General features: G+C 35.7%; 1 protein-coding gene across 4 annotated transcripts in view; it reads right to left on the bottom strand.

Annotated features, from left to right (window-relative positions):
* bach2b (BTB and CNC homology 1, basic leucine zipper transcription factor 2b) overlaps positions 1 to 13,400 on the bottom strand; it is a 93,807-nt gene that overhangs the window by 15,757 nt on the left and 64,650 nt on the right. For all 4 annotated transcript variants that reach the window (XM_052586000.1, XM_052585998.1, XM_052586001.1 and 1 more), the window contains one exon: positions 12,065 to 12,319. In XM_052586000.1, the coding sequence (XP_052441960.1) occupies positions 12,065 to 12,307 (243 nt within the window). In that variant the 5' untranslated portion in view covers positions 12,308 to 12,319. The remainder of the gene's footprint in view (positions 1 to 12,064; positions 12,320 to 13,400) is intronic.

The following is a 13,400-nucleotide window of genomic DNA, read 5'->3' as shown; positions in this document are numbered from 1 at the left end:
CCAGGCTCTATATAATTCTCTGTATAGGCTCACTTGTAAACTAGAGAAATTGTAATTGAATCCTAACTGATGAATCATATTAACCAAATTATCGTTATATCACTAAAAGTAGCTTTTAAAGTCAAAATAAGTACTATAATGTCTCAAAACCCTTGGATTTTGTTCTTTCTCTGCCAGTGAGTCAGACTCTGCCTGTGCTATGCTAGAGTCAAAACGTCATGGACAGACGTCGATGTAGGTGCTATTCGTTCTCAGACACATTACAATGGCTGGACTTTGATCTGGGCCAGCATTGTTCAGTCCACAAAGTGCTCTCTTGTCTCCCTCAATGATGTAAAGTGTTTAACGGCACAAGTGAACTTGTGCTCATAGATGGGAGGGAATGAGATCAACACTTTATGTTCAATGAATGGGATACAAGACACGGTTTACTATGAGTTTGCTTGTTTTGTTGATAGGGACAAACAGCAACAGTAAGTCTTCCTAGATGTTATCATCACACTTTTCTTGTGGTTAGAAGTGAGTTCAGAGAACCTATTTTCTATTATAACACCAGAACCAAAAAAATTGTTTTGTAGATTTTTCCATTTGGGAAAAAACATGGGGATTGTATTTACAGTCAGGGCAAAGGCATGGAGGGAAAACCCAAGCTTATGGTTAAATGAGCCTTTTCGGTTACGATGAGTCAAAGCACAGCTGATTGCTGTAGTGTGGGGAACGTAAAACAAATTAGACAGAAACACACTCTTACACTGAGTGAAAGACTGTAGATTGAGGTAACTGTTGTCTCTTTGATTACAGTAAAACGACAAAAGCACACATAACAAGAATTCTTTAGTTTAATTTCTAACCTTTTTTTTCCTGTACAAACAAAAAAAAGATATTTTTAAGTAATTTGAATGTAACCTGTATTAATTATCAACTATATTTGAATATATTCATAAGGAAATACCAGTGTCTAAAAAAACAGAACATTGCATAGAATTTGGACTTCTGCTTAGGAGACTACATTAGAAACAGTTTCCCTCTTTTAAAATAAACAGTCAGTTGGATATTATCTCAAAATAAACCCGATATTTTGTGATAATGATCGATTGAGTGATAACCGACTGACTATAATTCCCCTAATTTTATGGCTAATTTACAAAAAAAAGGGACATATACTACTTTCAGTTACATTATTTTTGTATGTGAGATGAAAGACATTTTGCAGAATGATGCAAAAACATGAAACCAGCAGACTGTAGGAGACGTGTTGCCAGGGACAACAGTAAACTGTTTAGTGTTTATTATACAAGAATCTTCGACTGTGGAATACTATGATCGACCAGTTAGAATCAAGTATTCCAGATACACAGTAGTGATGGAGTAGTAATGTATGATAATGTGCAAATCTATAGACTTCCGTTCTTGCAAAGTGCAGAATGAAGAACACATCAAACCATAAGAAAGAGTTGAATGAATAATAGATGACATTTATTTTCCATCTCCTTCAGAGATGTCATGCTCATCCAGTCATACTGTACACAAAGACAAGGTTCTATAGCATCCACAAATATGCACACAAACAAAACTGATGACTACGGACTCTGAGTCATCCGGGGCTGTCTGTGTCCAGTAGACGCATTATAGCACAGAGAGAGAGAAGCTCATCTGCCCGCTGGCAACACAACAGCACTAATCAGTCACTGTTGAGAGGAAGCTGCTGACTCGTAATCTTTGTGGGGGATGGTGTGTGCTAGTGTGTGTATTGTATGTGTGTGTACAGTGTACGGGTGTGGGGGAGGATTGTATGTAGAGTGTGCATGTGTGCATGTGTGTCTGAAGGGGATGGTCATGGCCCTTAGATAGGAAGTGTGTCCACTAAGGAGAGAAAGGTACAGATACAGAATGAGGGAGAGATTTCAATCAAACCAATGAGGTTTTTTTTTTTAAGCAAGATCAGTCAGCGTAACCTTATCATACAAGCATTAATAAAGACCCTTGAATTAGTGAATATTCTTGATAATTTGTGGGAGTTATAAAATTAAGCATTATTGTGAATAGTTCAAGTATTTTAATGCTTTTTATTCATTTATTAATTACATTTCTGATTTATGTTTCAGTTACAAAAATGGCATTGGTATTTAATTCATATCCAGTAATCAATTAAAAATGTTGAGTCAAATGAATTCTTTAAATCGATCCCTGAAATTAATGTTTAAATTGATCAAAATTATTTTAATGGTATTTTTTATATATTAAAATTTTTCTGTAAAAATGTAGACGTGGTTGAATATTGCAGTTGTTATATTGATTGGTTTAACTGATTTAACTAAAAATATTTAAAATGTTACTTTTTAAATGTACTAGGCTCTGATCAAAAAAAGAACAAATGCAGAACACCAAATAAAGACATTGCTTGTAACATAAATACCAGAATTGATGCATAAGTTAAGAAAACCATGATTATTCATTTTATAATAGGAGAGAAGGAGATTGGAAGGAGACCCTTTCAGTAGATATCTAGAAAATCAATTGAATATCATCAGAAACCTGAACATCTTTTACATTTTCCCAACGTTTTGTGACAGAAGGTGGAGAGAGACAGTCATGTCGGGAGGTGCAAAGGTATGGAGAGGCTATGCCTGACAAACAGCTCTCTCTGCTGGGGAATAAAGTGCTGAGATGGGTTTTTCAGCTGACATCAGCAGACACAGGCTGCAGCGGCAGCATCGGCTGCGCCATCTGTGACTGCTACTACAAGTGTCTCTGTGACACGAACCCATCAGCCTGATGAGACAAAAGAAAAGAAGGAAGGTAAAAGGGAGGAAATGGGAAAACAAATGGAAAGAATTAAAAGATGGAGGTGTTAGAATTAAAATGAGGTGGGGGGTGGGTCATATGATCCGTGACAAAGGCTTAAAGGGATAACACCCTAAAAATATAAATTCATTTATTATTTACTCACATTAATTTCTGCATGAAATTATTAAAATCCAAATATTATTTTCTGTGTGATGAACATTGAAATCTAGAATGAATTTAGAAATTTATTCACTGACTATCTTCTAGAAGAAGTCAGAAGATATTTTGAGAAATGTTTGGTAACCCAACAGCATCAGTTCCCGTGGGCTTCCACTGAATGGACAAAAAATACAACAGAAGTCAATGGAACTGAAACACACAGGTTTGGAACGACACGAGTGCGAGTAAATGATGATGGAAATTTCAGGTTTGGATCTCTTTGATTGCTGTGCCTGGATCAGTGAGACATCAGAACTTTTTCAATCCGATTCATGAAGCAATCAATTACGAACGAATAATTAAGAAAAGTTTAACCAATTAAATGAAAAGATCCAACTCAAAAGAATGATTCTAACTTTAACCGTGTAGCGCTACAAAGTCAAACAACAAAAGAGAAGACAAAAGGTGCTCACAGAAGAGGAAAAATAAAGCACTATTTCAGCTCATTAAGAGACAGACTTTGACATATGAGCCACTGGACCTGTTAACAACATTTATTATGTGGGAAACAGACAAAGGAGCAAATTTATCTCTATGACAGATCTGGGCCATTAATGCTAATTCAGACTACAGACTATTCTCCCTCAATGGGCCTCAGAAGGGTCATATTGTTACAAAGCAGGAAATTACATGAATTGGACATCATGCATCCTGACAACTCCTGACTTTTCGGGAACTGTGCCAAGCGATTCCTTCCATGGAATGCTATAAACCCCTCACACCTGCCCTCTCGTTCATTCATTCCCCCTTCTCTTTGATCTTCTGCCTTTCCCCTCTCAGTAGCAGAGACGGCTAATTTATGTAAATTCGCTCAAGCAAATTCCTGCATGTCATGAATGTTAATGAGGCAGGATCCGCATGACAATGGAGCGAGCGCTTTACAGGGTGTCTGAAAAACACAAAACCTCTACTGAAGACGGGACACCTGCGATATGAAATCTGCTGACTAACCTGACATTAAACTCCAAATGCATACACAGACAAATGAGCCACGCTGCAGCACAGAGTCACGGCTCATGCTGAACGCGAATGTGCGGGGCCAAGGCAAGGGCATTTATTGGCTGTGCTTCAAAACCTACTGAGACAGCATTTTTGAGCATCATATGCAATTCAAAGGTTCATACAAAAAATGGAGAAGGCAGATGAGTGGAAAGGGTTTCTATATCTGTTTCTAATTCTATATCTATCATCTTCATGGACCAATCGGGCTAAACCGGTTACATTTTTATCCATGTGGAAAAATTGTACATTTACAACAATTCAAGACATCATGGACATTTCAATTATTACCAATATTTTTGTTGTTACAATTTTATGAATATTTTCATATTCATATAATATGAAATATTTTACCAAGACTGCTTCACTGCTTACTAATATTTAAAACATTTCTGCCCACAAAATCACAGTCATGTGAATAACATGCAGAAAAAACACACACACAGAAGGAAACAATACTCTCTGATAGAAATGACATAAACAATATATTTCTAAGAACTTTTTTTTATTAAAAATTTCCTTACATCAATTATTTATTTAATTCATTGCCCTTTATTCCTTTTAATTCTACTTCCTTTTGTCTTTCTTGTGGACACTCCTCTGAACACTATCTCTTTTTCTCTCTCTCATACAAAGTCATAGACCCAACTGGAAAAAATGACTGGAAAAATAGCTAAAGGCTGAGGTTTATTTCGAAATACTTGTTTTTCAGATGCATATTTAGGTATTTAATGCCAATGCCATTCAGATATTTACAGGCCTACCGAAAGTGGTCAAATTCATTTTGGGTCCACTGTATAATGTGTCAGACACGTACACACACAAAGTCACAAGCAGACACTCAGATGGGTAAACGCTTGACAGATTTAGAGTGTGATGGATTAAATCAGATACTCTACTGGCTAATCCTCTCAAAGTGAGGTTTACGGTACACAACCAGACAGAGAAAAGGACATGACCTCGCCATCCTTAAGAGCTGGATATCGCTGCGCTGTTTGGCCTTTTAGACTTTTTCACTCTTGTTTCCCTTCTTGAGTAATTTCTCTTCTTACACAGACTTTTTAGATCATTTAACAGACGGACTTCCTCTCTTGCTGGCTTTCCCTCTCTGCCCAACCCCCCCTCCCCCTCCTGGCTGTGATAGAAGACAGATCTCCCTCCATCTGCATGATCGGCTGCAAATGTGTGAGCATTCATGTATAGTCTGCTGTTATTTCCTCTCTGACCTGCTCTATCCCTCAGGATTACCCCTCGACTGCCTCAGCCAGGTCCTGACCTGCTTGAAAGCATTTCACCATGTTTGGGGATATCAGAAATTAACCGTAACACCTGCTAAACATTTAGCCTTTTCCTCAGATGAGACATTTTCTGTATATGTGGTTATGAGGTGGTGGTGCAGCACTGGTGTTTCAGAAACCCCAAAACTGCCTGTTGAATTAAAACGGTCAGAGAGAGGATAAAATAAAATATAATATATTTACTAATTAGTTCAAATTCAACTAAATTAAGAACGTAAGTGAAAAACATGTAAAAGTGAACAAATAAATTATGGTAACACTTTACAAAAGGTTAAATTTATTAATGCATTAGGTATCATAACAATGACAATTTTATATATATATATATATATATATATATATATATATATATATATATATATATATATATATATTATAGTTCATGGTTATTTAATGTTTGTTCAAAATATAGTCAGCGTATTTTCATTTATTCTAACTGAAATGTTATAAAAGTTAACATATAAGTTTATGTATATCAACATTAACCAAGATAAATGTTGTCATACTTCGCTACCATTCAAAAGTTTGAGGCTGGTGCCCAGTGCTATTGTTAATGTTTTGAAAGAAGTATCAGTAAAAACAGCAATATTGCAAAATATTACAAAAATATTTCTATTTTAATATATGTTCACGTGTGTGATGGCGTGTATGAATTTAATTACTCCAGTCTTCAGTGTCACATGATCTTTCAGGAATCATTCTGATATACTGTTTTGTTGCTCTAGAAACATTTCTTATTAGTATCAGTTATGAAAGTTGTTCTGCTTAATATTTTTTAGAAATGTTTTCTTTTCTCTAAAGGTTTCAGTTTTTCCTGATTCTGTGATATCTGAGATTTCTTTCATTTTAAAAAAATCTCTTTTTAACATTATAAATGTCTTTTTACTGTTCATTTTGATCAATTTAATGCATCCCTGCTCAATTATTAAAAAAAAAAAAACTTACTGAGATGAAACTTTTGAACGTATTGTTCTTTCTTCGTTCATTATGATACCTAACGTATTTAAAATATTAATGAAAAATGTTACCTTAACCTTCATAAAAAGTCAAATTTCTTAACTTTTAATGATTTATCTACTGCTTATTAGGAACAATGAACGTGTCACTATACTGAACAAAACATTGAAGGAACATCAAACATGCTGTACAAAGGAAGGAAATCTCAGAGCTAGTATTTTGTGGAATGAGGATATTTTACAATTCACAGCACTACGGGGTGTGTTTAGATATGTGTTTTTTGCAGTGTACATGTGTGTTTGGGTTTGAGAGTGTTGTTATGGTGCTGAATTGCATGTGGTTGCTATTCACAAGACTGTACACTTTATTACAGGAGGTGGTTTGAGGTCGCTGTACAGACTAGTGCTGAATCAGAGTCGCCCAGACAGACATACATAAACATACAGACACAGACTGACGCTGGCTGTCTAAAGCAATGCTGAATCACAGTGACACAGCTGCAGAGCACAGCTGCGGGACTCAAGTATGCATACACACACTCACAAATACCACACCACACACACATACTCTCTGGTATACATCAATAGTCAATATCAATCAAGCTCTGAAGTACTGCATCAAAATAAATTGGACTCAAAACCAGGTACGTTGTATAGTTCTCTGCGGAAGATTCTTGCAGTAATGATGGGCCAATTACTTTTCTTTATTTCATATATATGGCTATTCGCCAAATATGCATATTAGTGCACTTTAAGCATTTGTTTTATGTTATCTAAAAGTTCCCGCTAAGAACAAAGTAGTACATTACAATGTACGACGAATGAAGTCGAAATTCGGATAAGCATAGTAATTTGAGCAATATTACATTAAGAATAAATACAAAAGTCTTTTAAAAAACAATAACTGAGACACAAAATTAATTCAAGATGAATTAATGAGGTAAAGAACTACAATCCCATGAAGCACTTCAAAAGCAGATTTTCTTTGCAGAATCATGGGTAATGTAGTTTTTAACAGGAAATCTGCTGTTGAACACGATTATTTAAAACAAAAAGCAAAGATGAAATAATCTGTGCTGATGGTTTCATAACAGTCTTGTAGCTCACAATAAGTGTGCTTTTGAAGGTTTAAAATGTAACATTCAAAATCAGTTTCCCTGTGGAGAAACTGAATGAGATGGAACTTGACAGCAGCACTCTATTAAAATATATCAGACAGCTGGGTGGTGCAATTGACAAATCAGAATCACGAATTAATATGGCATAGATGCTGAATGATGGTTTTATTACAAGACCTATCTTAAAAGTAATGCATGAGTCACAACAGTGAAGGAAAAACTGAAAACAGACAGAAATCTTGAGCCATTGAGAGAGAATCCCTTGAATCAGCAGAGGTCACAATGTTATGGCAAATTATATGATTAAAGAATATAATACAGGAAGAAGTGGTGAATCAACGTCCTTTGAAAATTTGTCACACTTAATACTTTTTATGCTGAACTGTGTCTACAGACGAAGAGCGGACTGAAAGCAAACATCTGGGTCATATATAAACTGACAAACCTAACACTTACACACGGTTTCATCATGTGACGGATGCCCATTCATATTGGATGCTGACAGCACTCAACTCCTAAAGCGCCAGTTAATAAGGCCAGTTCACACCCGTCTGTGCATCTAGCGCAGCGGACCTTAACTGGTGAATTGCCGCCAAAGTCCTGCCAGCCATCTTGGTAACACCCCTTGGCAGTTTCTTCTTTATGCAGTTAATTAGCTGTTTACCAACAATATACAATACAAGTGCAGACCAACATTTCTGAAAGGGTTTAAGATGTGTATGTGTGTTCTGGATGGATAGATACATTTTTTTGTATAATTTGTTATATTATTTATTTATTTATTTTTAACTGAAAGGATTTCTACATCTGCCAAACTGAGCTCTATTCTCTATATGAGCTCAACTTCTCCTGTTCTTTTTATATAAGTTATAAAAATGGGTAGCATACGTCTAAAAACAAATAATAAAATGCAGCTAATCATGTATGGATTTCATGCAGACAAGCTTTTATAGCAAATCGACATAGAAGGGAGAAAAAGCTTCTAGTATCATTTATTGTAGAAGTGGAAACTGTATGGAATTTTGGTGCAAATTCATCTGTCACTTGGTAACATGATTAATATTAAGAAAGTATTCGGCCCAGTGTTTATTCCATGCAGTGGCAAATGAGTTGTAAATTACCCAGTCTATATCATGTTAATCATTTTGCATATTGTTGTGCCTTCTTCAGTAATAAATGTAAAATATTCAAAGTCAATTTTGTACGATAACAATTTTAGTACTCTGGTGGCTGCCATTAGCTATCCAATTTAAAATCTATAAAGTAGCAGAAGCGGTTGAGAAACACTGATCTAACATGCGGTTTTCTCTCATAATGACTGTGGCTGGAGGGAATCCAAGACCATCATCAAAGCACAACCTTTAAAATGAGTCAAATAATAACCACCACTGGCATAATAACCAAATTAACCCAATAATCACACGCAAGACATAAAAAAACGTCCTATGTATCATTAAGTTCTATTTTTTAGGCATTAAAAAGCTTTAAAGAAAATCTATTTGTATAAAGACACTGCAGACAGGACATTTTTCATGGATATCTTGGTATCGGAATCCTTGTAGTCTAATACAGGGTTTCAGGGTTTCTTCGTCTCTGTAGGGGGTTGAGGGGGAGGCTGTTTTTCCGTCTCCCTTCATGATCTGATTCCCAACAAAGAGCCGATTAAGGACCTCTCTCTCTCTGCTCAACATTCCCTGGCTAACACAGATGATGTCACTAACCCGATGCGGTCCCCACGACTCAACAATAACAAGGTCATCTGGGAGGGGTGGGGTGGATGTGGGGGGAGCTGCAGAGGGGAAGAGAAGAAGGTGGCGGTGCTCTTTGTTTCACATTTCATCTGCAGTGAATTTTTTTCAGCAACCACCCCACCAGCACACCCCCACCTCAGCTTAAAGCCCCCCTCCCATTCTTATCCGACATCACTTGCCTCTTGAGACATATAGGGGGCGATGTTCAGCAAACCAAATCACTGGATGCTGCTGCGTACTGTACGTGTGCGACACACAGGGCACAGAGTCTACACACACTTACGGCACAGCAGATACACAGCCTGAGTCTTTCAAGAGCTGCAGACTTTGAATCAACATGACAAAACAGATCATTCATCATATTACAAAACAACAGAGGCTCTGTAACTGAAATATGAAATGTGCCTGATTTTCTTCGCATTAAATTAAACTTATCTGGAATATGCGTGACATTTACAGCTATTAATAGTAAGAAACTGAAACACATTTTCTGTCACATCTGAGGTGAAGATAGGCGCGTTATCAAATCCTCAGACTCTTTTTTTTCTTTATCTATGAAAGATGTAATTCCCTCCTCGTTCACACTCACACCAGACTATCAGAGTGAAAGACTGAGGAATAACTGATGAAAGAGGCAAGATGTGAATGAAGGAAGCGTTTTATTTTGTTGGAAGTCATATTAAATCCCAATTCTGCACAGACAAACCTGTTAACATATCGCTTCCTTATTTTTTAACATTCCTCTATGGCAGAAAGGCAATGCTAACACTCTTCAATTGGCATATTATGGGTAATAAATGCATACTTGGCAGCAATAATGTGGCCGTAGCCAGTGTATTTTTGTATTATAGTGCTTATTCATATTTTAAATTTGCGTCTATTTGATATTTTCAGTCTTCATTTCCATGTTAAAGTTTTAGTAATTTTGTTATGTGCGGCTGTCATTTTTATTATATATATAAAACGATTTTTATACAGCTTTAAATGTATTTTAATTTCTGTTTTAGTAATTTTAAAAACTTATTTCCATTTCTTCACAAAATTTCTAATTCTGATTTCAGTTTTAAGTTTACTTTTTAACTTCATATTCATGATTGATTTCAGCAGTATTTCAATTCAACAAATTTTAATTGTTAACAGTAACATCTGATCGTATATCGCACTTTAAACCACACGTCCCATGCGTTACAAGTGTCCCATGTGAAGATGTGCATGTGCGTGCTCACAAGACAGTGAATGTATGAGTGGAGGTGTGAACACATGACTGGAGGTGTTCTTATGCCACATTAACACCTCTGTGGAAAACTCAATCGCTCCAGAGTCTGGAAAGCAGGGGTGTGTGTATGTGCAGTTCTGTGCTAATGTGTACAGCAATCACAAAATCTTAGCATGCTCTTAGACCACAGTTTAAATTATTCAGTTCCATTGAAACTCAGATCATAATCATACTTCAACACACTTCGAGGAAGAGTGCAGAAGCCTTAGTTTTTTTTTCGGAAGTATTTTTCTCATTCAATTGTCCCATAGGTTTTTTTTTTTTTTAAGTCTTTGTGAAATGATTATTAGCCAAGTAACAAACCAAGCCGCAATAATATCAATCACAACACTACAAACTTTGATTTAAAGCAAAAATATATTCAAAAATTTGACAAAAAAATCTATAATCCCACTATAATATAATTATAATCCAAATTAAAAACAATTAAATTCTAAATGAATTAAAAACATTGTTTTGAAGGTAGCAATAATATCAAATGAAACCATGTAATTTCCGTCTACTGCAATATGCATACAAAGACCTCAGAGAAATTCACATCGTTTAATGGGAGTGGCTCTTCTGGCATGATTTGACTGCTTTAATTCTAAACTGGTGTTGATTTCAGTGCAGAACCATGGGAAATGTAGTTTTTAACTAGCAAATACACTGAAATAATGTGGACTGGTGGCTTCTAGGTCTATTAATTTCATGTTAAAAATCTATTTCCCCATGCAAAAAATGTAAAAAAAAATTTTTACATTCCAGAACCCAACTGTTGCCCTATATAATATTCAATCATCTAATCCATTACTCCGCTTAAATAGCAAGGAATAATGCTTGAAAATTTTCACATCTGAAATTGTCACAATTAAGTCTAAGTATTAGAAAAATCGTCACAGTTTTGCTTTGTTTACTAATAGCTACGTGTATTGCTTGCTATATGCTTACTAGCTTGCCAACTTTTATTGAAATCTCTTCCTTGTTTTTGTTCAGTTGATATGAACTTTATACATGTCATTAAAACACTAAATTGCTAAAGTACGTCTCATTAAAATCACACTGTTCTTACTCAGCTACGTAATAGAAACCATAATGAATGCATCCATTTGTTATGCTAATGCTCTTCTTTCGTGAAATGTTTCATCTTAATTTTAGATCCATGATGGAGGGTTAATGCAACAGATGCTAGTTCATTAAATGTGCATTTTGGGCTGTGAGAGAAGACAAACTAGTGCTCATGTAGTGTGTATGAGTGTGTGTTAGAAAGACAGGGTATTGCTCACAAAGATGCTGCCATATGGTAGGTAGACAGGTGATGAGTGGTGATTATAGTCACGCTTTACTGTACATCATGATGTTAGTATACTTGAAAAGTGATCGATGAAATGATGATAAACCATGTCAGGAATTTTTTTACTATTAATTTACTAGCAAAACTTCCAAATGCTATGTTGAGGCCCACCTAAAACATACAGTATTATTTAAATGTTTGGGGTCTGCCAGATATTTGAATGTTTTTGTAATGCTTTTGATCAAATAACAGCATCTTTGCTGAATAAAAATATTGCTTAAAAAATATTACTGACTTTTGAATGGTAGTGTATTCACCAGTGACCTGCCAACCTCTCAGTAATTTATTGGATCATTAATGTGCATGATAAAAAATGTTTATGCATACCTCCTCTGGCATGCTGAGAACCAGTTCATTGTCACTTTGGGTGACGAAGCCCTGTAGGAAGTACTCGCTGCAGGCTGCTAGGACAGCCCTGTGCGCGCGGAACTCCTTCCCCTCCACCAGAACGGTCACATCACAGAGCAGGCCCTGCTTCCGCTGCTCATTCAGACCCAGCAGGATGTTGGTACAGTGCACCGTCGACTCATACACGTACATGGGAGCTTCAGACTTCTCATCCACGGACATACCGCTCACACCCTGCGCAGAAACAGACAGACGTAGACGGGTCAACTTATGTCATCCAGGTGACAGCAGAAGTGCAACACAAACCTGGTCCAAAATTAATTCCCTAAACCTCAAATGTAAGCATAATTAAGTTTGGAGAAGAAATAAAATAAGTCAGAGGGGAAAGGAGTTACAGGACAACTGCAAAATGGTTGAAATAGCAAGAACAATCATTTTATCTGATATAAGTTATTTAAGCCAAGACAGGTTCGCTCCATGCTCTTATAACAGTGGAAGTGCTTGTGTTTCCATTGCAAACACTTCTCTGATTGATTTTTAGTCACAATTTGTGCATCAGCCAACATTCCCAGAATTAGTTTTTTTTAGATTAGATTGTATTATGATCCTGAATGATATCCGCAATCTAGATAGGACAAGTAGTAAAGAGGCCACAAGTGTGATTTATGAATTAAAATGTGACTAAAATATGGTATGCTGTGAATGATATAATAATGTACTAAGAATATAATGACCAGCTGTTTTGCACAAACATGCAAATCATTTAACTGTGTGTGTATATATGCATATCTCTTTTACACACACACAAGATATCTTTTAACATTGTTTTTTATTGCAATCATGCAAATTGTATTGGTGGTATTTATTTATTTATTTATAGTAACATTTATTTACATTATTAAAAAAATATATACAAAAATCAATTTTTTTGAATTATTTATATTTTTTCAATTTTAACAATAACTAACACGAAATGTTACATTAATGCATTATGAATTAACATTGATATTAAATAATAAATTATATATATTTAATAAATAACTTAACATTAACCTAGATTATTAAATGCTATATAATGGTAATTTATTGCTAATTCATGATACACATGCATTAAAAAATGTTAATTAACAGAAACTTCACCAAAAATTCCAACTTTGTTTTGCATCTGGCTACAAGGTTGAACAATCTCACCGTGACCACCTCCTCAAAGATGCCACCTACAGCAAGTAAACACACAACCACACACAAAGCAAAACGGCACAAACAAAGCCCGAACCCTCCCACACAACCATAGCGGGGATCAGCTGCTGTCGCA

The sequence above is a fragment of the Carassius gibelio genome, chromosome B20 (genome assembly GCF_023724105.1).
Source record: "Carassius gibelio isolate Cgi1373 ecotype wild population from Czech Republic chromosome B20, carGib1.2-hapl.c, whole genome shotgun sequence".
NCBI classification, from domain to species: domain Eukaryota; kingdom Metazoa; phylum Chordata; class Actinopteri; order Cypriniformes; family Cyprinidae; genus Carassius; species Carassius gibelio.
This window is presented reverse-complemented; position numbering and strand designations above follow the sequence as displayed.